Here is a 26,091-nt window from a genome sequence, read left to right as displayed (position 1 = left end):
GGTCTGGACTTTGACTAGGCCATTCCAAAACTTCAAATGTGTTGCTTTTTAGCCATTTTCACATAGACTTGATTTGTGTGTTTTGGATCATTGTCTTGCTGCATGACCCAGCTGCCTGGCGAAAACCTTACTGCATTCCACAGTAAGAACCTTATATCAATGGTCAAGCATGGTGTTGGTAGTGTGATGGTTTGGGGATGCTTTGTTGCCTTAAGACCTGGACAACTTGCCTTAATAGAAGGAACCATAAATTCTGCTCTGTATCAGAGAATTCTACAGGAGAATGTCAGGCCATCCGTCTGTGAGCTGAAGCTGAAGTTTTGAAATGGTCTAGTCAAAGTCCAGACATAATCCCAATTGAGATGTTGTGGCAGGACTTGTAACTAGCAGTTCATGCTTGAAAACCCACAAATGATGCGGAGTTAAAGCAGTTCTGCATGTAAGAGTGGGCCAAAATGTATCCACAGCGATGTGAGAGACTGATCAACAACTACAGGAAGCATTTGGTTGCAGTCATTGCAGCTAAAGGTGGCACAATCAGTTATTGAGTGTAAGGGGGCAATGACTTCTTCACACAGGGGAATTGGGTGTTCCAAAACTTTGTTAATTAAATAAATAAAATAAGTATCAATTCGTTTTGTTATTTGTAAACTCAGGTTACCTTTAACTAATATTAGGTTTTGGTTGAAGATCTGATAACATTCACTATAAAATATAGAGAAAATCAGAAAAGGGGCAAATACTTCTTCCCTGCACTGTACCGCTACTGCTACTACAGTACCTCAACAGACACAAAACACACACAGAGAGCAGTACCTCGAGCCACCTGGTTTCTGCAGGCGCGTAGAGACTGGAAGAGGCTGAAGCCATCAATAGTGACCAGGGCTGCTGGGTAAAGTATGCTCAGCTCTTCATGCTTAGAGAGAGAGAGAGAGGGAAAGACAGAGAGATTCGTAAATACAAAGTGTCATCAAGGGAACCTTGATACCCAGGCCCAGACAGCTGTCAGTGTTTCGATGTGTGCTACAGCCGTACCTGCTCGGTGACACCGGGGTGGCGGGGGATCTCGTAGGTGCGACACTTGAGCCTCAGGACAGGATCCTCATTCAACAGCTGGGCTAGGAGTAGGACCCCACTCTGACAAACACACACAACGCCACTGTTAGAATAACACTACCACACCAGCCAGACTTCCTGGTAACAAGTCAATGCTGCTGTGCTGTACCTCTGTGTAGAAGCGGACATAGCCAGATGAGAAGCCCACAACGATACAGGTCCAGTCTGGCCGACCTGTGGAACTCCTGAACACACACAGACAGACACACAGACAGACAGACAGAGAGAGAGAGAGAAAATACTCATCATTAGAACACAAACTTACATACACACATTGATACAGTGCCTTGCAAAAGCATTCATCCCCCTTGGCGTTTTTCCTATTTTGTTGCATTACAACCTGTAATTTAAATTGATTTTTATTTGGATTTCATGTAATGGACATACACAAAATAGTCCAAATTGGTGAAGTGAAATGAAAAAAATAACAGAAAAGTGGTGCGTGCACATGTATTCACCCCCTTTGCTATGAAGCCCCTAAATAACATCTGGTGCAACCAATTACCTTCAGAAGTCACATAATTAGTTAAATAAAGTCCACCTGTGTGTAATATAAGTGTCACATGATCTGTCACATGATCTCAGTATATATACACCTGTTCTGAACGGCCCCAGAGTCTGCAACACCACTAAGCAAGGGGCACCACCAAGCAAGCGGCACCATGAAAACCAAGGAGCTCTCCAAACAGGTCAAGGACAAAGTTGTGGAGAAGTACAGATCAGGGTTGGGTTATAAAAAAATATCTGAAACTTTGAACATCCCACAGAGCACCATTAAATCCATTATTTAAAAATGGAAAGAATATGGCACAACAACAAACCTGCCAAGAGACGGCCGCCCACCAAAACTCACAGACCAGGCAAGGAGGGCATTATTCAGAGAGGCAACAAAGAGACCAAAGATAACCCTGAAGGAGCTGCAAAGCTCCACAGCGGAGATTGGAGTATCTGTCCATAGGACCACTTTAAGCCGTACACTCCGCTGAGCTGGGCTTTACGGAAGAATGGCCAGAAAAAAAGCCATTGCTTAAAGAAAATGATAAGCAAACACGTTTGGTGTTCGCCAAAAGGCATGTGGGAGACTCCCCAAACATATGAAAGAAGGTACTCTGGTCAGATGAGACTAAAATTGAGCTTTTTGGCCATCAAGGTAAACGCTATGTCTGACGCAACCCCAACACCTCTCATCACCCTAAGAACACCATCCCCACAGTGAAGCATGGTGGTGGCAGCATCATGCTGTGGGGATGTTTTTCTAATCAAATAAAATGTTATTTGTCACATACACGTGTTTAGCAGTTATAGCGGGTGTAGCAAAATGCTTGTGCTTCTAGCTCCGACAGTGTAGTAATATCTAACAATTTCACAACATATACCCAATACACACAAAACTAGTAAGGAATGGAATTTAAGAAAATATACATATATGGACAAGCAATGACAGAGCGGCATGGACTAAGATACAGTAGACTATTTTAGAATAGAATGCAGTATATACATATGAGATGAGTAGTGCAAGATATGTAAACATTATTAAAGTGACTAGTGTTCCATTTCTTAAAGTGGCCAGTGATTTCAATAGGCAGCAGCAGCCTCTAATGTGCTAGTGATGGCTATTTAACAGTCTGATGGCCTTGAGATAGAATGAAAAACAGCTTCTCTCGGTCCCAGCTTTGATGCACCTGTACTGATGTTTTTCATCAGCAGGGACTGGGAAACTGGTCAGAAATGAAGGAATGATGGATGGTGCTAAATACAGGAAAATTCTTGAGGGAAACCTGTTTCAGTCTTCCAGAGATTTGAGACTGGGACGGAGGTTCACCTTCCAGCAGGACAATGACCCTAAGCATACTGCTAAAGCAACACTCGAGTGGTTTAAGGGGAAACATTTAAATGTCTTGGAATGGCCTAGTCAAAGCCCAGACCTCAATCCAATTGAGAATCTGTGACTTAAAGATTGCTGTACACCAGCGGAACCCATCCAACTTGAAGGAGCTGGAGCAGTTTTGCCTTGAAGAATAGGCAAAAATCCCAGTGGCTAGATGTGCCAAGCTTATAGAGACATACCCCAAGAGACTTGCAGCTGTAATTGCTGCAAAAGCTGGCTCTACAAAGTATTGACTTTGGAAAAATGTCGGACACACTAGGTGGCTTACCTCTTCTGGCTGGCCAGAGGTATACAGATGACGCTGCTCACACTCTCCCTGTAAAGAGACAAACACACACACACACACAGTGAATCTGGAATCTAATATTGTCTTCTTTCTGTGTCCTTTCCTCTCCTCACATTCTCTCAGTCTCACCCATTCCTCTCTCATTCATCCGCCCTTATGTTTCTTTCCCTCCTTACTCTCCCCCCTCCTCCCTCTGTTCTCTCCCCCCTCCTCCCTCTGTTCTCTCCCCCCCTCCTCCCTCTGTTCTCTCCCCCCTCCTGTTCTCTCCCCTGTTTTCAACCCCCCTTCTCTGTTCTCTCCCCCCCTCCTCCTCTGTTCTCTCCCCCCCTCCTCCTCTGTTCTCTCCCCCCCCCCTCTGTTCTATCCCCCCCTCCTCCTCTGTTTTCTCCTCCTCCTCCTCCTCTGTTCTCTCCCCCTCCTCCTCCTCTGTTCTCTCCCCCTACTCCTCCTCCCCTCCTCCTCCCCCCTCCTCTGTTCTCTCTTCCCCCCTCCTCTGTTCTCTCCCCCTCCTCCTCTGTTCTCTCCCCTCCTCCTCCTCCTCTGTTCTCTCCCCTCCTCCTCCGTTCTCTCCCCTCCTCCTCCTCTGTTCTCTCTCCTCCTCCTCCTCTGTTCTCTCCCCTCCTCCTCCTCTGTTCTCTCCCCTCCTCCTCCTCTGTTCTTCCCCCCCTCCTCCTCTGTTCTCTCCCCCCTCCTCCTCTCTTCTCTCCCCCCTCCTCCTCTGTTCTCTCCCCCCTCCTCCTCCCCCCCTCCTCCTCTCTCCCCCCCTTCCTCTGTTCTCTCCCCCCTCCTCCTCTGTTCTCTCCCCCCCTCCTCCTCCCCCCCTCCTCCTCTCTCCCCCCCTCCTCTGTTCTCTCCCCCCCTCCTCCTCTGTTCTCTCCCCCCCTCCTCCTCTGTTCTCTCCCCCCCTCCTCCTCTGTTCTTCCCCCCCCCTCCTCCTCTGTTCTTTCCCCCCTCCTCCTCTGTTCTTTCCCCCCTCCTCCTCTGTTCTTTCCCCCCTCCTCCTCTGTTTTCTCACCTCCTCCTCCTCCTCCTCTGTTCTCTCCCCCTCCTCTTCCTCCTCTGTTCTCTCCCCCCTCTCCTCCTCCTCTGTTCTCTCCCCCATCCTCCCCTGTTCTCTCCCCCCTCCTCCCCCCATTCTCTCACCCCTCCTCTGTGCTGAGAGTTCCACTCCAGGACACAGCCAGGGTCATCTCCTCTCGGCCTCCGTCATCTGTCCGCCACTTCGCTGCAGGAAAGGGGAGACAATGTCAACACACACCCCACCAACAGCAGTGTGTATGTGTCATTGGGGAGATGTTTATGCATTTGAGGACATTGACTTTGTCTCATCTAGCTTTAATAAGGGTAGAGTAGAGAGCGTTTGTTTGTGTGTGTGTGTGTGTGTGTACATTAACGTGCGTGTCTGTGTTTTGGGACACATACCTGAAAGAAACACAGCCTTGTGGTCTTTGGCAACGACCATCAGGTCTGAGCAGGGAGACAGAGACACCACACAGTCCTGCAGCCAGGGGGCGCTCACTGCAGCACTGTCCTCCTCCACCCCCTGAGGAACACAACACAACAGGACCAAACCTTATAGATCACAGAGGGCTATGGAAGGGTGCTGTCTGATTTAGGCTAATCTTTAGATGTTAAAGAAAATAAATAGTGTAAGAGACAGACAAACTGACCGTGGTGGTGCCACTGCCATCTTCTTTGGCCTCAGTGTTATCCCATGACCCCCAGTCTGAGTCATCCCAGGCCAGCTCATTCTCTGAGCGTGAGAGAGAGAGAGAGCAATCACAATTATTAGGAGGTGCAATCCAGAGTCAATTGTCAGTTAAAAATGTATGTGGTCCTTTGTAACTCAGTTGGTAGAGCATGGTGTATGTAACGCCAGGGTAGTGGGCAGGGGCGGTGTGTTCATTAGGGCGATATGGGGACGACGCACTCCCAAACGGGAAAAGGAAGGGATTTTTTTCTAATCAATTATATCACGGCAACAGTAGTTATCAGTGTTCTAATCTAGACGTCTGATCTGCCACTAAATGTCCAATCAGGCTAAAGTCGTGCTTCAAATGCCCCCCCCCCCCTTTTGGGGCGATTTCAGTCAGGTTGAAAATCGCCCCAGAAGTCTCTCATAGACTCTCATGTAAAAAAAATTCTTTTAAAATATCAGAGCTTTCAATACAATCTCTATGGGTTTCTGAGGGCTTGCACTTACGCGCTTTCGTCATACGTAACATAACCATGAACGTAACTAAGAAAAGAGCGGGTAGCAGCGTCAATCAATTCACGTACTACTATCAAGATGGCTAACGTTCAGTGCAACTCGATTGTCTCTTTGAAAGAAGTTCACATCAAAGACCATTCAAAACGAGCTACTGGAGTGTATGCTAGCGGTCATGAGGGAACATATTGTGGAGGAGGTGAAGTCGGCGAACTTCGTAGCTATCCAAGCTGACGAGACCACGGACGTTTCTACACAGACACAGCTGGTGCTTGTGCTGAGGTACATAGATAGCAACCACAAAGTGCAGGAGCGCTTTTTTGAGTTCCTTCCCATCTCGGAATCAACCTCAGTCTCAATCGCCAGTGTGCTTTTGGAGAGACTGAACGGTATTTTTGCCGACGACGAGAAAGTCAAACTGTGGTGCACTGGCACTGTACCAGGTTCTCATGAGCTACAACCTCCAGGAGACGTTCTCTGAGACTGTGACTCTGTTGAACATCCTCATAACTACTCCAATGACAACAGCTGAAGCTGAGAGATGTTTCTCAACTTTGACACGAGTTAAGACATTCCTGCGAAATTCAATGGGCCAGGAACGTCTGAATGCACTGGCCATGCTTTCCATGGAGAGGGAACTAGTCCTCAGCATGCCTGATTTCAATGAGAAAGTCATTGACCGCTTTGCTGCATTGAAAGAGAGAAGAGAACAGTTTCAGTACAAGTAATGTAGCCTCTCTCTCTCTTTGTCCCTCCCTGTCTGTCTCTTTAACACACACATGCCCAAATCAGTTCACAGTTGATGTTGTTTAAAATAGTTATTTTTCATTTTTTTTAAAGTAAAAAAAAAAAAAAAATCTGTTCATGTTCATTTTTACAAATCTATACAATTGGCCAGAATATGGTTGTTCATATTTACAAATCTATACAATTGGCCAGAATATGGTTGTTCATTTTTACAAAGCCATACAGATAGCTGTGTTTACCTTTTCTAGAAATTATTTTCAAATTCTGTTTTCAGGCAAAATGTCTATCACTGTTCATTTTCACAAATATATACAAGAGGGCAGAATATGGAAGTCTATTAAAATTTCTTATTACCAATAACTTGCATCAATGTTTTCAGTAGCCTCTATCAAAAGCTCCTGCTTGCTTGTTGTGAATTATGCTCAGGTGCACATATTTCCAATTCAACCATGAGGCAAAAAATGTGGTAAAAGCTCTTGTTGATCCTGCAATCTGAACAAATACCAAGATGCTGTATTTTCAGCTGATATTTCATTTGTTTATGGAAATGCATATTGTTTATGCAGTGTTGAGGAATGTGAAAGAACACCCTTGATTATTTTTACTGTGATAACTTATTTTGCTTTTGTAAGCCAACACTTTTGAGATCAGTCAATAAATGCTTCTGGCATTGACTTATATGCTGCCCCTGTCTTCATGTTGTTGCTGGACATATCTTTTTGAAAATGTGTGTAGGTCACCTAAATCATCAGAAAAATTGCCCCCCCTGAGAATTTTTTCAGGAGCCGCCACTGGTAGTGGGTTTGATTCCCGGGACAACCCATACGTAAAATGTGGCACACATGACTAAGTCGCTTTGGATAAAAGTGTCTGCTAAATGGCATATTATATTATAGTTAGTCTATAAAGCTGAACATTTATTCAAATCAGGTGATGCATGATACACACATCTTTGGGACTGGCAGGGCCAAACTAACAAAGAAGGCAGAGAGAAAGATGAGCATCAAGGACAAGAGACCTCCCCCGACCCAAAGAGAGAAAAGGAATGAAGTTGGAGATGCTATAAATATCAGTGAGTGGGAGGAGGAGAGAGATTGACAGAACTCGCATTGTCAGTGGGACTCCTGTTGCCATAGTCTGACTGTAACATGCATGTACAATGGCTCAGGGCTTTGAGTAGGTTTATGTAAGTACGTATTCTTATGTGTGTGTCTTCCTTTGTCCAGCATCATGCAGTAATCTGTTCAGATGCCCTCCTGTAGGAAGACTCATATGACAAAGGGCAAATCCCCCTCCCTCCCTCTCTTTCCATCCTCGTCTGCCTCCCGCTGGTACTGTAGCTCTCCAGCTCTTACCTTCACTACACCTTTAGCATATCAACTGCTATAATCTCTAATTGTATCATTCATGATGTGACAGGTCAAATATTTAAAGAGACATGTAGGTATAAGTGCATTCTTTACACCCCCTGGTGTTTCTAGCATTTAGAGCACTGGAACAAAAAGTGCGACTTCGAGAGCTGTCAGATTCTGCAAGCGTGAGATGACAAGTGACGTCGCCCATAGAACAAATTACAGTCTAATTTCCACTGGACTGTCAACAACACTATCTAGTTGTTGTGCAATTTGTGAACCATTATTCGGTCTCTATTTCCGACACACACACATTTTATACGACTATACAAGTATTAGGCAAATTATCATAGCTACTCGAACATTGCTGTTTGCAATCCTCGTCTCTTTTTGCGAAAGCAATCAAACAAGTTGGTCATAAACAGCCACTTATCTCGCCCAGAGCTGAGCGTTAGCTAGTTACCTGCTTTCTTGTCCTCTGAGGAAGGGTTGTTTTGCTGGTTCTGGAACAAGAACACCCGGACTGCTTTGAGTTCTTGGACCCGGCAGAACTCGAGCAGGCAGCAGGACATTTCGATCCCGTCCCGACCAGGCAGAGGGGATACAGATAATTAGCCAGCTAGGCTAACGTTAGCTAGCAGCTGCAGTCCAACGGGGAAACAACAACGTTGCAGTATGATGAAGTTAGCGCTAATCAAGAAGACAAGAGTCCTCAGGGATCCTTTGCGTTTAACTATGTATCGTTTCCAGGAATGTTGTTTTTTTTTTTTTAATTACAGGCTGTTGCTGTCAGTGGTTTTCGTTAATATTTGCACCGTTTCGACCCTTTACTTTAAGTGTTTTGATGATGACCAATGACTGACTGTATGGTGATGAGACATCGCTAACCATAAAATACAATATCGACGCACGTTTACGCTCTCGTGTATGTCGCCCTCTATCGCTCAGGAAGGCAGGTTCAACAAATATAATTGAGCTTTGTTCAAAATCCGCAAAGGTTGACGAGCCAACACAACAAAAACGCCTACACTTCAGGCTCGAATCGATCGATGGTGCCAGTCAAATAATAATCTGTGATATCTATTAGGTGCTGTCTTTCACACGGGGGTTAAGCCTGGGATGCATCTTGAGAGGACCGCACCGGCTGTTGAATAACACGTAACCGTGTACTGTTCTTGAATGCACCCCAAGGCTGCGAACATTTCACTGCCCAAACCATGGAATAAACGGCATTTGTTTTCACTCTGACATTATCAAACTCGTACTAATTTGCTATTCACGCCATTTGATTTTCCACGTTGGATGTAACAAAACTATTCATACATAATGATGATAAACAGCTGATCCTAGTTTATCGCTTTTGATACAATGTAACTCTTCCTCCTGAGTGTTCGAAACAGCGGCTCGCTGGAGCAGACAGCTTCATACTTCCTGATGTATGTTTCAACAGCAAATGGAAACTATTATGGAGGGGTTGTTGCATGAAATATCGAGTGCTCCAAAATGAAAATAAATCGTGCGTCTAAGTGACTGACTGGCCAGTTTAACGGCACACAGTATGCTAATACACTCTGTTGTTGTTTTCTAGTTTGCTCTGCGGAATCCTTACCGCCTTCGAGATGCTTGAGACACCTCCTGGATATCCCTTCGAAGAGATAGAATATGAGGACATAGAAGTTGAAGAGGTAAATGTCGTATGATAGCTACCAATACTGCCTATAGTACCAAACAATTAGCCTTTTGTGGGGGAAATTGCAGGAACCTTGTTGAATAGAATAGAAGTTTAGTGTTTTGATCATCCATGTCACTTCTGTGCCAGTTTCAACTATGAAGCCAAGATAGGCTACCTCTTTCAAAACACCAGCAGTATCTAATGATTTGTAGATTATACAGAAAATAACGAGACAGATCACCACTCAGAAACATGTCCGATTATAACCTAGAGGGGGACCTGTCTGTCCAGGACTCACAGAAGGGACAGAAATGAAAACACAATGATTTATATATACCACCGCGCCTCCATCTTGGCACTCCCCCACCATTGTAAAAAATATTTTGGAAGTTATAGAAATGCATTTATGAATGTCAATTATTTATTTTTTTGCCACGTTTATTCTGTTACAGACACCTTAATGCATACTTTGAAATTATATTATTTGAGCTAAACATAATAATATAAAACAATTTTTAAAAAAAATACTTTAAATCATGTGTTTTTGTCCTTGAAACATTTAATTGAAATACTGTAGAATTCCGTTCATTCCTATGGAGGACTGCGTCTTCTGGTGGCTTCAAAGCCTCTCATTGGCCAATACATAGCATCAGCAATCCAAGGTTTATATACATTATTGTGAAAACACAACATTTTCCTTGAAAGCATGTTACTAGACCAGAAAAGCAGTGTTTTATACATGTGACATTTGTTTCTTTGTGTATCTCCAGGTTGTTGGCAGAGGAACATTTGGAGTTGTATTTAAGGCCAAATGGAAAGGCAAAGATGTCGCCATCAAGACCATAGAGAGCGAATCTGAGAGGAAAGCTTTTGTAGTAGAGGTACAGGAACATCCTCTCCTTACCTGCTGTAATGCATCGTTTTTCATCTAACCCTGTTTTTTTGGTCTAGTCTATTGTTGAAATAAGTTTTGTTATCCCAATATTAACATTCCCACTAACATTTATGGACCTTTTTGATATTAGGTAGCAGCAGTCAAATGATATCCAATTACAATGTAAACAAAACAATACATATATGTTAAGATGGTGAGATCCGTTTCACTTATCCATGTCTCTTCCTCATCCAGCTCCGCCAGCTTTCTAGAGTAAATCACCCAAATATTGTGAAGCTCTATGGCTCATGTGATAATCCAGTAAGTACATTCAGGAGAGTTGTCTTCTTAGTATGATTTTCCTGGTGTTCAATTATATACTTTAGGCCCATGTGTCATTATTCATTTATTAGTTAGTATTATTTATTAGGACTACAGTTTTTCCTCTATATTGACACCACATTTGCAATCTCATACACTAAGTGTTTTTCCCTTTTTATCACAATGATTGTAACGTTCTCACACAGGTGTGTCTTGTTATGGAATATGCTGAGGGTGGCTCCTTATACAATGGTAAGAAATTACTTTTTCAGCTTCATTTCAACTCAGTATTTTCTTTAATGTAATTTCTTAGCTATTTCAATAAGTATATTGTTCATAATTCTATTTGCCAACCATAGCTTGAAGCCCTCATCTTAGTCGGAGTGCAATTATCAGTGTATCAATCTCCCACTATATTTCTGTGTAGTTGAGTGTGTTGTCTTGTGCAAGTGATCCTTACTGTATGTCATTGTTCAGTCATGATCTATGAGGGTCTGTGCCAGTTACCATGTTAATATTTTATCTCTGTCTGTTCTGTGCGCCCCACCCGACTTTCTCCCCCTCTCTCTCTCTCTCTCTCTCTCGCTCTCGCCTGTGTTGTGTCTGGCCATTCCCAGTGCTGCATGGAGCTGAGCCCCTGCCCCAGTACAGTGCATCCCACACTATGAGCTGGTGTCTGCAGTGTGCTCAGGGGGTATCCTATCTCCACGCCATGAAACCCAAGGCCCTCATTCACAGAGACCTCAAACCACCCAAGTATGGCCCTTTTCTGTGTGCAGTTACTTAACTGCCTGTTTCAGGGTTGCAAAATTCCGGTAACTTTCCCAAATTTCCTCAGTTTTCCAGAAAAAAGATTCCTGGAATTATGAGGGGATAAGCAGGAAATTCGGGAGTCCTCCAACCAGGATTTCTGGAAAACCAGGGAATTGTGGGAAAGTTACCAGAATTTTGCAAGCTGTTTACAGTACTTATATATCAAAATAGAAAACAATTAATCCTTAAGAGTCTACTGACACATCTAAGTAACATAAGAAAAAAATCCCCATTAAAATCTGTCAGTTTAAGATAGAGAGATCCGTTTTTTTTGCATGGGCTGCGTCTCAATCCACTGCATCCGCCAATGTCGGCCTTCCACATCTGGGGTGGAAGGTGGCCGAACTACAGCTGTGTTTTTCAGACCATGAGACATCCCGAAAATCGGTATTCTCACAAAAACGTCTGTAGCGTCAAACGATTATGACCAATCTATGGAAAGGGGAGACTGATGGACACGATGGTGTTCTCCATTTTGCTCTATGGCCCCACAAGTGTTATGAGACTCGTCTGAATTTGGTAACACTGATTTGCCAACTTCTGTCTGTAGCGTCCCAACCATTTGAGCTACAAACTAGTATGACCCCACTATGGAAAGGGGAGACTCACGTTTTTCTCTTTGATCCCCACAAGTGTCATGGGACTTGTCTGAAGGTAACCCATACAAACAAATGGAAGTATGGAGGAAGTTTTGTACCAACAAAAATACAGGGTTAAATATGTGTCCAAAAAAACACAAATATTTCCTTATGATTTATTTTTTGACTGTCTTTTTCAATGCGTTTCTATGGGCTATAGTAGTAAAGGCCAAATTCACTATTTTATTTTTGATACCTAAAGGGGTCCTAAAATTCAAAATCAAATAGCTTAATGATCCATGTTATGACCACCATCTTAAAACAATTCCCCCCAACAGCTTAGACTTTTAGAGGTTAATGAGGTTGTACTCTGTGAACCTAAACCATAGCAATGTGTTTCAGTCTGCTGCTTGTACAGGGTGGCACAGTGTTGAAGATCTGTGACTTTGGGACAGCCTGTGACATCCAGACACACATGACCAACAACAAAGGAAGTGCAGCGTGGATGGCACCAGAAGTGTTTGAAGGCAAGTAACCTTTAGCAAGGGGTTTTCCTCCTTTCATTCAAAAGCAGAAGACCAAAATGAACCAAGCACCTAGTCTCTCTGTCTCGCCAATCGAACATTCTAGGGTCTCACTCTAACCTTTATTCCTTCACTCACCTGTATCTCTCTCTGTGACTCTGTTGTCCAGGCAGTAACTACAGTGAGAAGTGTGATGTGTTCAGCTGGGGCATCATCCTGTGGGAGGTGATCACTCGTAGAAAACCCTTTGACGAGATTGGAGGATCGGCCTTCTGCATCATGTGGGCCGTGCACAGAGGTGAGAGGTTACCGAGCCATAGACGCTTAGTGTAGTTACATTCACACAGAGGAATAAAACCGAAACAGCAAAATGAAGTGAAATATAGGTTTGAAAGAAAACCTCACCTAGTTGTTAGATGAAGGAGAGAAGATGAATAGAGGAAGCCACTAGGCTATTGACATTCCCCCACTGACATGCCAGTCTCTTGTATGGGTTCTCAGGGACTCGGCCCCCCCTGATAAAGGACCTCCCGGAGCCCATAGAGAATCTGATGACACACTGCTGGGACAAAGACCCTGCCCAGAGGCCCTCCATGGAGGAGGTCAAGCACACCATGGCAAGCCTCATGAAGGTACAGTACTGGAAAACCCCACAGCCCCATGTGATCAGAACTTCACACTCACAGCACTAATAATAACCCATAATAACCTGCAATTGAACAACTTATTTCTTAGTTATTATCAAGTGGTGTCTGTGTTCCACAGTTTATGAGCGTTTGATTTTAGATATGCGATTACTGTTAGCATTGTGTACTCTTCCTCCATGTGTCTGCAGTACTTCCCAGAGTCTGATGAGCCTCTCCAGTACCCTCACCAGTGTCCAGGCAACAGTAGGAGTGGCTCCTCCTCAGCCACAAGCACAGGTCAGTCCAATAGATTTAGGTACCCTATGAAGGTTGATGGATTATACAGTGAGGGGAAAAAGTATTTGATCCCCTGCTGATTTTGTACGTTTGCCCACTGACAAAGACATGATCAGTCTATAATTTTAATGGTAGGTTGATTTGAACAGTGAGAGACAGAATAACAACAACAAAAATCCAGAAAAACGCTTGTCAAAAATGTTAGAAATTGATTTGCATTTTAATAAAAATAAGTATTTGACCCCTCTGCAAAACATGACTTAGTACTTGGTGGCAAAACCCTTGTTGGCAATCACAGAGGTCAGAGGTTTCTTGTAGTTGGCCACCAGGTTTGCACACATCTCAGGAGGGATTTTGTCCCACTCCTCTTTGCAGATCTTCTCCAAGTTATTAAGGTTTCGAGGCTGACGTTTGGCAACTCGAACCTTCAGCTCCCTCCACAGATTTTCTATGGGATTAAGGTCTGGAGACTGGCTAGGCCACTCCAGGACCTTAATGTGCTTCTTCTTGAGCCACTCCTTTGTTGCCTTGGCCGTGTGTTTTGGGTCATTGTCATGCTGGAATACCCATCCACGACCCATTTTCAATGCCCTGGCTGAGGGAAGGAGGTTCTCACCCAAGATTTGACAGGACATGGCCCCGTCCATCGTCCCTTTGATGCGGTGAAGTTGTCCTGTCCCCATAGCAGAAAAACACCCCCAAAGCATAATGTTTCCACCTCCATGTTTGACGGTGGGGATGGTGTTCTTGGGGTCATAGGCAGCATTCCTCCTCCTCCAAACACGGCGAGTTGAGTTGATGCCAAAGAGCTCGATTTGCTTTGTGCTTTCTTGAGCAGGGGGACCTTGCGGGCGCTTCAGGATTTCAGTCCTTCACGGCGTAGTGTGTTACCAATTGTTTTCTTGGTGACTATGGTCCCAGCTGCCTTGAGATCATTGACAAGATCCTCCCGTGTAGTTCTGGGCTGATTCCTCACCATTCTCATGATCATTGCAACTCCACGAGGTGAGATCTTGCATGGAGCCCCAGGCCGAGGGAGATTGACAGTTCTTTTGGGTTTCTTCCATTTGCGAATAATCGCACCAACTGTTGTCACCTTCTCACCAAGCTGCTTGGCGATGGTCTTGTAGCCCATTCCAGCCTTGTGTAGGTCTACAATCTTGTCCCTGACATCCTTGGAGAGCTCTTTGGTCTTGGCCATGGTGGAGAGTTTGGAATCTGATTGATTGATTGCTTCTGTGGACAGGTGTCTTTTATACAGGTAACAAGCTGAGATTAGGAGCACTCCTTTTAAGAGTGTGCTCCTAATCTCAGCTCGTTACATGTATAAAAGACACCTGGGAGCCAGAAATCTTTCTGATTGAGAGGGGGTCAAATACTTATTTCCCTAATTAAAATGCAAATCAATTTATAACATTTTTGACATGCGTTTTTCTGGATTATTTTGTTGTTATTCTGTCTCTCACTGTTCAAATAAACCTACCATTAAAATTATAGACTGATCATTTCTTTGTCAGTGGGCAAACGTACATAATCAGCAGGGGATCAAATACTTTTTTCCCTCACTATATAAACAGTTGGTGACAAGTAACACTTTACATTCTATTAAAATTATGCTATGTTGTAATTTATTTCGAAAATGCATATTAATGAAGTTCAGAAGATTCTGTTATTGCAGAAGTTTCTGTAAAAACATCCTCTCTTCTGTAGGTTCCTATGCAGACAACACTATCAACAGCTACAGAACTGAAAGCAACATGGAACACGGAACAAACTGTCAAGGGAGAGATGACACCCTGAAAATCACTGAAGCTAGATTTCCACTTCAGTTCAAACCATCAAAGGTAATGCAGTTATAGTTGGAGTAATAAGTTATCCCATCCATACCAATGTTCATGCTGTTCATGTTCCTTTTCAGGGGGGTACATTACGCCCCAGCCTGCCCTTGTCCAGAAGGGCTAGTGTGGAAAGCCTGCCTGAGCGTGAGCGTACCCAGAGTCCTGCCCCCACTGAGTTCAAAGGGCAATGTGCTGACCAATCGGGGCTAGAGCTGAGGGTGCCTATCAGTCCCACAGGTATGGGCCCTATTTAGTATTGGTTGTCACAATAGAGCCAGCTTACCAAAGATGTTATATGACCGGAAACTACTTTATGTCTGACACAATATGTCACTGCAGTGTTCACCAGGGGGCAGTACCGTACAACATACAGTATACATTTTATGCTTACCAGTACGTTTTCTATGTCCTCAGATATGAATGGCTTGGACAGCTCCATCCCCATGGCTTATCTGACACTGGATCACCAGCTGCAGGTACTGTAGGAATGGGGAGTTCTTTCTCCATTCATCCTCAATGCTGACTGATACTAAATACTATTGATACTGATAACCAATCAGCCACGTTTGACATACTATCTAAAAGCCTACTTACTACCTTTTTTGGATTTCATGTGTCCTCTACTTGAAATATGTTAAAAAAGTTAAGTACTGTACATTACATAAGAACGATGTGACAAATTGTAAGTGCATGATGGTGATGTGTGTTTCTGGGTTGTGTTTAGCCCCTGGCCCCGTTCTCTAACTCCAAAGAGTCCATGGCTGTGTTTGAGCAGCACTGCAGAATGGCCCAGGAGTACCTTAAAGTGCAGACTGAAATCGCCCTGCTCACCCAAAGAAAGTATGTCACATATTACCATATGTACAGTGCCTTCAGAAAGTAGTCATACCCCTTCACTTATTCATTTTGTTGTGTTAAAGCCTGAGTTCAAATTTGAATACATTGATATTTTTCTCTCACCCATCTACACACACTACCCCATAATCACTGACTAAAAAAAACATGTTTTTAGACATTTTTGCAAATTTAGTGAAAGTAAAATACAGAAATGTAATTTACATAAGTATTCACACCCCTGAGTTAATGCTTTGTAGAAGCACCTTTAGAGGCAATTTACAGCTTTGAGTCGTCTTGGGTATGTCTGAATCAGCTTTGCACATCTGAATTTGGGGATTTTCTCTTTGGGGATTTTCTCAAGATCTGTTAAGTTATATAGGGAGCGGCAGTGAACAACAATCTTCAAGTCTTTCCACTGATTTTCTATGGGATTCACGTCTGGGCTTTGGCTGGGCCACTCAAGGACTTTCACATTCTTGTTCTGAAGCCATTCCAGCATTGCTGTGGCTGTATGCTTAGGGTCATTGTCCTGTTGGAATGAAAATCTTCATCCCAGTCTAAAGTTGTTTGCACTTTGAAGCAGGTTCTCATCAAGTATTTGCCTGTATTTGGCTCCATTCATTGTTCCCTCTATCCTTACCAGTCTCCCATTTCCTGCCACTGAAAAGCATGCCCATAGCATGATGTTGCCACCACCATGCTTCACTGTAGGGATGGTGTTATACGGGTGAAGAGCTTTGCCTGGTTTTCTCCAGACATAGTGCTTTGCATTCAGGCCAAAGAGTAACATTTGTCTCATCAGACCACACAATCTTTTGCCTTATGATCTCAGAGTCTTTCACGTGCCTTTTTGCTAACTCCAGGTGTGCTGTCATGTGGCTTTTTCCATCTGGCCACTCTCCCATAAACCCCAGATTGGTGCTGTAAAGACTGTTGTCTTTCTGGCATGTTCTCCCATTTGTATTTGTATTTATTATGGATCCCCATTAGCTGCTGCCAAGGCATCAGCTACTGTTCCTGGGGTCCGGGAAAATTAAGGCAGTTATACAATTTTAATAACATTACAATACATTCATTACAGAATTCACAACACACTAAGTGTGTGCCCTCAGGCCCATACTCCACTACCACAAATCTACAACACAAAATCCATGTGTACGTGTGTGTATAGTGCGTATGTTATCGTGTGTGTGTTACGAACCCCGTGGCTTTAAACGTCTAGGGTGGATGGACAAGAGACCCGTAACATAATTCATGCAAATTAGAATCGTGACATGGAACAGTGAGAACAAAAACTACACGACAACCATAAACTACCGTCAAACATAAAATGTTTATTTTTGAACACACGGTAAAGGTTTGGGAAAAAGGGCTGAGCAGGACCCAAGAAATGAAACAATAGTGTAAAACACCCCTAAACTGATCTTGCCTGCCTCAAGAACCGCTAAGCTACTGCTAATCATACAAAAATTACAGTGGGTGGTCCGCTCAGGTCTAACTAGTGTTTTTAGACAGTTTTCTTCCTACGGGTAATGTACGCTCAAGGGCAACTTGCTTAAATTCCCCTTTTCCCAGAAACACACAACAAAGTTACCAAACAGAGTAACCAGCAAATGAGTGAGTACACCGGACACCACAGTATCCATACTCACATACGGAAATAGTCTCTCACTACAAACACAACTGACTGGCTTTTAAACAATGGGATGTGTGATTGAAAAACCAGAAACAGGTGGTGCAATGCAGAGGAATGTCCACTGATTGGTCCACCTCAGCAATCAGCAGACACCCCAACGACCACCAATCAGGAACATACAGGACACCTGTGTTTAGGGCAGAAGGAGAGGAAAAACACAAAAAGACACAGGATACCTGTATCCGTAACAGTGTGGAAGCATGTGTCTGTGCCTATGTTTGTGTTGCTTCACAGTCCCCAATGTTCCATAAGGTGTTTCTGTTTTTAAATCTGATTCTGCTGCTTGCATCAGTTACCTGATGTGGAATAGAGTTCCATGTAGTCATGGCTCTATGTAGTACTGTGCGCCTCCCATAGTCTGTTCTGGACTTGGGGACTGTGAAGAGACCTGGTGGCATGTCTTGTGGGGTATGCATGGGTGTCTGAGCTGTGTGCTAGTCATTTAAACAGACAGCTCGGTGCTTTCAACATGTCAATACTGTAAGTCGCTCTGGATAAGAGCGTCTGCTAAATGACTAAAATGTAAAATGTAAAATGTAATACCTCTTACAAATACAAGTAGTGATGAAGTCAATCTCTCCCCTACTTTGAGCCAGGAGAGATTGACATGCATATTATTAATGTTTGCTCTCTGTTTACATCCAAGGGCCAGCCGTGTTGCCCTGTTCTGAGCCAATTGCAATTTTCCTAAGTCCCTCTTTGTGGCACCTGACCACACAACTGAACAGTAGTCCAGGTGCGACAAAACTAGAGCCTGTAGGACCTTCCTTGTTGATAGTGCTGTTAAGAAGGTAGAGCAGCGCTTTATTATGGACAAACGTCTCCCCATCTTAGCTACTGTTAAGAAGGAAGAGCAGCGCTTTAATATGGACAGACTTCTCCCCATCTTAGCTACTGTTGTATCAATATGTTTTGACCATGACAGTTTACAATCCAGGGTTACTCCAAGCAGTTTAGTCACCTCAACTTGCTCAATTTCCACATTCTTTATTACAAGATTTAGTTGAGGTTTAGGGTTTAGTGAATGATTTGTCCCAAATACAGTGCTTTCAATTTTTTTAATATTTAGGACTAACTTATTCCTTGCCACCCATTCTGAAACTAACTGCAGCTCTTTGTTAAGTGTTGCAGTAATTTCAGTCACTGTAGTAGCTGACGTGTATAGTGTTGAGACATCCGCATACATAGACACTCTTTACTTAGTTATAATTGAAAAAAGTAAGGGGTAGCTGCCCTGGAGAATTCCTGATTCTACCTGGATTATGTTTGAGAGGCTTCCATTAAATAACACCCTCTGTGTTCTGTTAGACAGGTAACTCTTTATCCACAGTATAACAGGGGGTGTAAAGCCATAACACATGTTTTTCCAGCAGCAGACTATAATCGATAATGTCAAAAGCAGCACTGAAGTCTAACAAAACAGCCCCCACAATCTTTTTATCATCAATTTCTCTCAGCCAATCATCAGTCATTTGTGTAAGTACTGTGCTTGTTGAATGTCCTTCCCTATAAGCGTGCTGAAAGTCAATTTGTTTACTGTAAAATAGCATTGTATCTGGTTAAACACAATTTCTTCCAAAACTACAAAGGGTTGGTAACAGGCTGATTGGTCGGCTATTTGAGCCAGTAAAGGGGGCTTTACTATTCTTAGGTAGCAGAATGACTTTTGCTTCCCTCCAGGCCTGAGGGCACACACTTTCTAGTAGGCTTAAATTGAAGATATGGCAAATAGGAGTTGCAATATCGTCCGCTATTTTCCTCAGTAATTTTCTATCCAAATTGTCAGACCCCGGTGGCTTGTCATTGTTGATAGACAACAATCATTATTTCACCTCTTCCACACAAATGACAATTCTTGTCTTTCATAATTTGGTCAGATATACTTGGATGTGTAGTGTCAGTGTTTGTTGCTGGCATGTTATGCCTATGTTTGCTAATCTTGCCAATGAAAAAATCATTAAAGTAGTTGGCAATATCAGTAATGAATGAGCCATCTGATTCAATAAATGATGGAGCTGAGTTTGCCTTTTTTCCCAATATTTCATTGAAGGTGCTCCAAAGCATTTTACTGTCATTCTTTATGTCATTTATCTTTGTTTCATAGTGTAGTTTCTTCTTCTTTTTATTCATTCTTTATTTAGTCACATGATTTCTCAATTTGCAGTAAGTTTGCCAATCGGTTGTGCAGCCAGATTTATTTGCCATTCCTTTTGCCTCATCCCTCTCTACCATACCATTTTTCAATTCCTCATCAATCCACGGGGATTTAACCGTTTTTACAGTCATTGTCTTAATGGGTGCATGCTTATTAGTAACTGGGATAAGCAATTTCATAAATGTGTCAAGTGCAACGTCTGTTTGCTCCTCATTACACACCACGAACCAACAAATATTCTTTACATCAACAACATAGGAATCACTACAAAACTTATTGTATGACCTCTTATACACTATATTAGCCCCAGCCTTTGGAACTTTGGTTTTCCTAGATATGGCTACTATATTGTGATCACTATATCCAATGGATCTGGATACTGCTTTCAAGCACATTTCTGCAGCATTAGTAAAGATGTGATCGATACATGTTGATGATTTCATTCCTGTGCTGTTTGTAACTACCCTGGTAGGTTGACTGCAAGTTATTAATTTAATGAACCTTGTTTCTTAAGCTACATATGTTAACGTGGGCTATTTTGAGCACTTTTCAGGGATGCTGGCTTGTTTTCATTGCTTTACTGGGAAGCTTAGCAGAAGTAGATATTCTCATGTTATTTATGTTAGTGCAGGGTGAACTGCATACAGTGGACTTCCTACCTGGGCACACCGCCTCAGTGCTAACAGCATAAATGTGGTTCATAGACACATGATTGCTGCATACAATAGCTGTAGGATCAGCAGAGGCATTCAGGGCAGTTAGAGCGACATAAATTAGGTTACTTACATTGTGTCTACCTATGTAAGTATGTCCCATCTCAGCCAAGGAACTCTGTAGTTTTGTCAGAGTGGTCATTGGGTTCTTGGTTACCTTCCTGACCAAGGTCCTTCTTGCCCGGTTTCTCAGTTTGGTAGGACGGCCAGCTCTAGGCAGAGTCTGGGTAGTTCCAATGATGGAGACCACTGTGCTCTTGGAAACTTTGAACACTCTAGAAATTGTTTGCACCGGAGCTCAATTTGGAGTGTCATAGCAAAGGGGTGTAAAATACTTACAGTGAAGGAAAAAAGTATTTGATCCCCTGCTGATTTTGTACGTTTGCCCACTGACAAAGACATGATCAGTCTATAATTTTAATGGTAGGTTTATTTGAACAGTGAGAGACAGAATAACAACAAAATAATATAGTAAAACGCATGTCAAAAATGTTATAAATTGATTTGCATTTTAATGAGGGAAATAAGTATTTGACCCCTCTGCAAAACATGACTTAGTACTTGGTGGCAAAACCCTTGTTGGCAATCACAGAGGTCAGACGTTGTAGGATTTTTAATGAATTTATTTGCAAACTATGGTGGAAAATAAGTATTTGGTCACCTACAAACAAGCAAGATTTCTGGCTCTCACAGACCTGTAACTTCTTCTTTAAGAGGCTCCTCTGTCCTCCACTCGTTACCTGTATTAATGGCACCTGTTTGAACTTGTTATCAGTATAAAAGACACCTGTCCACAACCTCAAACAGTCACACTCCAAACTCCACTATGGCCAAGACCAAAGAGCTGTCAAAGGACACCAGAAACAAAATTGTAGACCTGCACCAGGCTGGGAAGACTGAATCTGCAATAGGTAAGCAGCTTGGTTTGAAGAAATCAACTGTGGGAGCAATTATTAGGAAATGGAAGACATACAAGACCACTGATAATCTCCCTCGATCTGGGGCTCCACGCAAGATCTCACCCCGTGGGGTCAAAATGATCACAAGAACGGTGAGCAAAAATCCCAGAACCACACGGGGGGACCTAGTGAATGACCTGCAGAGAGCTGGGACCAAAGTAACAAAGCCTACCATCAGTAACACACTACGCCGCCAGGGACTCAAATCCTGCAGTGCCAGACGTGTCCCCCTGCTTAAGCCAGTACATGTCCAGGCCCGTCTGAAGTTTGCTAGAGTGCATTTGGATGATCCAGAAGAGGATTGGGAGAATGTCATATGGTCAGATGAAACCAAAATAGAACTTTTTGGTAAAAACTCAACTCGTCGTGTTTGGAGGACAAAGAATGCTGAGTTGCATCCAAAGAACACCATACCTACTGTGAAGCATGGGGGTGGAAACATCATGCTTTGGGGCTGTTTTTATGCAAAGGGACCAGGACGACTGATCCGTGTAAAGGAAAGAATGAATGGGGCCATGTATCGTGAGATTTTGAGTGAAAACCTCCTTCCATCAGCAAGGGCATTGAAGATGAAACGTGGCTGGGTCTTTCAGCATGACAATGATCCCAAACACACCGCCCAGGCAACGAAGGAGTGGCTTCGTAAGAAGCATTTCAAGGTCCTGGAGTGGCCTAGCCAGTCTCCAGATCTCAACCCCATAGAAAATCTTTGGAGGGAGTTGAAAGTCCGTGTTGTCCAGCGACAGCCCCAAAACATCACTGCTCTAGAGGAGATCTGCATGGAGGAATGGGCCAAAATATCAGCAACAGTGTGTGAAAACCTTGTGAAGACTTACAGAAAACGTTTGACCTGTGTCATTGCCAACAAAGGGTATATAACAAAGTATTGAGAAACTTTTTTGTTATTGACCAAATACTTATTTTCCACCATAATTTGCAAATAAATTCATTAAAAATCCTACAATGTGATTTTCTGGACTTCTTTTTCTCATTTTGTCTGTCATAGTTGACATGTACCTATGATGAAAATTACAGGCCTCTCTCATCTTTTTAAGTGGGAGAACTTGCACAATTGGTGGCTGACTAAATACATTTATTCCCCACTGTATACAGTGTGTGCAAATGTAGCAAGTTATGGAGGTAAGGCAATAAATAGGCTATAGTGCAAAATAATTACAATTAGTATTAACATTGGAATGATAAGAGATGATGTGCAAATAGAGATACTGGGGTGCAAATTAGCAAAATAAATAACAATAAAGCAAAGCAGTGCGATTAAAAACAACAACACAGAGTTACATATGGGGTAAAACAAAACATAAAGTCAAAAATACAACAGAAAATATATATACAGTGTGTGCAAATGTAGCAAGTTATGGAGGTAAGGCAATAAATAGGCTATAGTGCAAAATAATTACAATTAGTATTAACACTGGAATGATAGATGTGCAAGAGATGATGTGCAAATAGAGATACTGGGGTGCAAATGAGCAAAATAAAATAAATAACAATATGGGGATGAGGTAGTTGGGTGGGCTAATTTCAGATGGGCTGTGTACAGGTACAGTGATCGGTAAGGTGCTCTGACAACTGATGCTTAAAGTTAGTGAGGGAGATAAGAGTCTCCAGCTTCAGAGATTTTTGCAATTCGTTCCAGTCATTGGCAGCAGAGAACTGGAAGGAATGGCGGCCAAAGGAGGTGTTGGCTTTGGGGATTAGTGGTTCTTTATGGTGTAAGTTTTCGTTTTTTATTATTATTATTTCACTGTTATTATTATTAAACAGTAATTGCATATTATTCTTGTAACTACTTTTTATTTTTTATTTGGGGGGGGGGGGTACTCTTGAAAATGAGATGGTGCATCTCAAGAGATTTCATCCTGCAAAATTTCAAATAAATAAATATTTACCCAACATTCCCTATGCTTTCACTGAAGATGTTCATCCAATGTGCACACACTGTACCTCAGATTGCACTGTACTCTAGTGTGACTAATGACTTACTGGTTTACTTGTTGTATCTGTTGTGATACCATTTACTCTTAACATGAGTCAATTCATTAGAATTTAATTGAATAACTTTGTTTCCAAAACAGTATTTTACTGTATGTAGTAATTTGTTGTACGGTTACAGTGAATGTAGGCTACCTAAACGCTAAACATGTTCTCTCTGCCTTTGTGGTGGTGATGTGTAGGAAGGAGCTGATCTCTGACCTGCACCAGGATGAGAAGGAGCAGCAGAACACGTCCCGTCTGATTCAGGAGCACACCAAACTGTTTGACGAGAACAAGAGTCTCTCCACCTACTTCCACATTTGTAAGAACAAGCTGGAGCGGATCCAGAGTCAGCAACAGAAGAGTTAGAATGCCTCCTGATGTGTGGCTGTTGCCCTAGAACTGTCCTCAGATCAGCAGCAGCTGAAGACACTGTCTGTCAAGTGGCCATTTTGTGATGTCTCTTCTGTCGACCCTCAGCTGTTTTGGGATCGGCTGCAGCCAAATATACCTGGCATATTTGTGATGAATGCTTCAAATTGCTCATCAAACTGTTTTAGGATGAGCAGCTAAAGAGATTGAAAACTTCCCTGTTGCTCTTAAACTGTTCTTGGATCATTGGCCAAAGAGAAAAGCCATGCTATTATGAATGTTTTGTAGATCCTCAACTGATCCACAGTCAGCAGCAGACCGCACACAGCAGGTCTCCCCTCAGGTCCTTGCTCCCCAATGCGCTGTACAGTTAAGACACTCAAAGTGTCTCAAACCAGAGCTGCGTTCAGTACAACAATGTTGTGCAAGACATCTCAACAACAGCTCAGTTCATTTCATGTCTCGCAAAGATGTCATTCTATTCTGCCAGAGGAACAGTGGACTCGTTGAACAAGGGAAGCCTGGAGGCCCTGTAACATCTTCTCCTACTGTAGTTGTTGATATCCAAACTAAAATGAGATTGATCTTGGGTCAGTTTTGTATTCCCCTCCCCAATGTTTAAAGTTAGGATTTGAGGAGGACAAGCTGATCCTAGATCTGTGCCTAAGTTTAATTTCTGCCCTTAGTGTGACATCAAGGAAGTATCAGAAAGGCTTTTGTAGAGCGTTGTTGGTGTTGTTAAGGTGGATGACTTGCAGTAACACCTTAGACGACTTGAGGTGTTTCCTGTCTTGTGGCAGATGACTGTCCCCTCCCCAGGGCTGTTGTAGAGGTGCTAGTAGTGAAAGAAGTGGCTCATCTTGTTGTCCCTCTCTGGCTCGTACCTCTCTGTGACAGCTAGCTTTGTATGGAGATGACATATAGATGACTAAGATGTGCACAAAAGGCTCTCATTTCATATATATTTGCATCTTTTTAAATTTCTATAGCATTCTTATATCTTTATTCCCTTTTACATATGCACTGGCTCATTGAGAAGTAATGACAATATTTTAAATGGATCTTTGTTTTTATGAATTTTATAGAGCCTATACCTTACCATGTTCAGTGAATCAGCAAAGTTTTACATTAGTTTTGAGATCTTTCTCAATCTTTCTGCCTTGGAGGTTTTAGATATTTTTTTCTCATTGAGACATTCTCTAAATTTAGAATGCCACAACCACTCAGTATTAGTGTTTATATTTTGTTAATTTAGTCAATTATTTCACTTTCGTATTCACCCCTATAGTGTTAAATGTGTGTATGCTGGTTGTGGACTAAGAGTTTGGTCTTGTTCTAGCACTTCCACCAATGTGTTATACACTTTTGTTTGCTTTATTTGCCCTCTGTGTGCGTATGTTCACAAGTTGCCTTAGGCTATATCTCACTCTCTGTACTGTATTTTTTAAAATAGCGTTTTGACTTGCAAAACCAGAAAGGTACTCTGTTGTCAATGCACTTTTGAATGTACAGTGAGCTCCAAAGGTATTGGGACATTGACACATTTGTTGTTGTTTTGGCTCTGTACTCCAGCACTTTGGATTTGAAATGATACAATGACTATGAGGTTAACGTGCAAACAGTCAGCTTTAATTTGAGTTTAAAAAATATATATATATATATACAGTGGGGAGAACAAGTATTTGATACACTGCCGATTTTGCAGGGTTTCCTACTTACAAAGCATGTAGAGGTCTGTAATTCTTATCATAGGTACACTTCAACTGTGAGAGACGGAATCTAAAACAAAAATCCAGAAGATCACATTGTATGATTTTTAAGTAATTAATTTGTATTTTATTGCATGACATAAGTATTTGATCACCTACCAACCAGTAAGAATTCCGGCTCTCACAGACCTGTTAGTTTTTCTTTAAGAAGCCCTCCTGTTCTCCACTCATTACCTGTATTAACTGCACCTGTTTGAACTCGTTACCTGTCCACACACTCAATCAAACAGACTCCAACCTCTCCACAATGGCCAAGACCAGAGAGCTGTGTAAGGACATCAGGGATACAATTGTAGACCTGCACAAGGCTGGGATGGGCTACAGGACAATAGGCAAGCAGCTTGGTGAGAAGGCAACAACTGTTGGCGCAATTATTAGAAAATGGAAGAAGTTCAAGATGACGGTCAATCACCCTCGGTCTGGGGCTCCATGCAAGATCTCACCTCGTGGGGCA

The 26,091-nt window shown here is 42.7% G+C and overlaps 2 protein-coding genes across 3 annotated transcripts in view; one reads left to right on the top strand and one right to left on the bottom strand.

Annotated features, from left to right (window-relative positions):
- LOC311145771 (rab3 GTPase-activating protein non-catalytic subunit-like) overlaps positions 1 to 8,675 on the bottom strand; it is a 41,359-nt gene extending 32,684 nt beyond the window's left edge. Inside the window, exons 1-8 of the mRNA XM_084182080.1 lie at positions 8,062 to 8,675; positions 4,961 to 5,043; positions 4,713 to 4,833; positions 4,434 to 4,515; positions 3,273 to 3,320; positions 1,226 to 1,301; positions 1,036 to 1,137; positions 817 to 916 (exon numbers count right to left, since the gene is read on the bottom strand). Of these exons, the coding sequence (XP_084038206.1) occupies positions 817 to 916; positions 1,036 to 1,137; positions 1,226 to 1,301; positions 3,273 to 3,320; positions 4,434 to 4,515; positions 4,713 to 4,833; positions 4,961 to 5,043; positions 8,062 to 8,170 (721 nt within the window). The 5' untranslated portion in view covers positions 8,171 to 8,675. The remainder of the gene's footprint in view (positions 1 to 816; positions 917 to 1,035; positions 1,138 to 1,225; positions 1,302 to 3,272; positions 3,321 to 4,433; positions 4,516 to 4,712; positions 4,834 to 4,960; positions 5,044 to 8,061) is intronic.
- Positions 8,676 to 8,906: 231 nt separating this feature from the next.
- LOC311145773 (mitogen-activated protein kinase kinase kinase 7-like) lies at positions 8,907 to 25,535 on the top strand. 2 transcript variants are annotated; one of them, XM_084182083.1, is made up of 15 exons: positions 8,907 to 9,034; positions 9,187 to 9,283; positions 10,041 to 10,151; positions 10,400 to 10,465; positions 10,672 to 10,717; positions 11,083 to 11,221; positions 12,259 to 12,387; positions 12,554 to 12,678; positions 12,882 to 13,012; positions 13,216 to 13,303; positions 15,014 to 15,147; positions 15,222 to 15,378; positions 15,556 to 15,617; positions 15,866 to 15,981; positions 23,697 to 25,535. In XM_084182083.1, the coding sequence occupies exons 2-15, from the start codon at positions 9,218 to 9,220 to the stop codon at positions 23,863 to 23,865; spliced, it is 1,539 nt and encodes a 512-aa protein (XP_084038209.1). In that variant the 5' UTR covers positions 8,907 to 9,034; positions 9,187 to 9,217; the 3' UTR covers positions 23,866 to 25,535. The 2 variants fall into 2 exon arrangements, with proteins under 2 accessions (XP_084038209.1, XP_084038210.1); XM_084182084.1 differs by lacking the exon at positions 8,907 to 9,034 and having other exon boundaries at positions 9,138 to 9,283.
- Positions 25,536 to 26,091: the final 556 nt, after the last annotated feature.

This window comes from Coregonus lavaretus (genome assembly GCF_964263955.1).
Source record: "Coregonus lavaretus genome assembly, chromosome: 18".
In the NCBI taxonomy this organism is placed as follows: domain Eukaryota; kingdom Metazoa; phylum Chordata; class Actinopteri; order Salmoniformes; family Salmonidae; genus Coregonus; species Coregonus lavaretus.
This window is presented reverse-complemented; position numbering and strand designations above follow the sequence as displayed.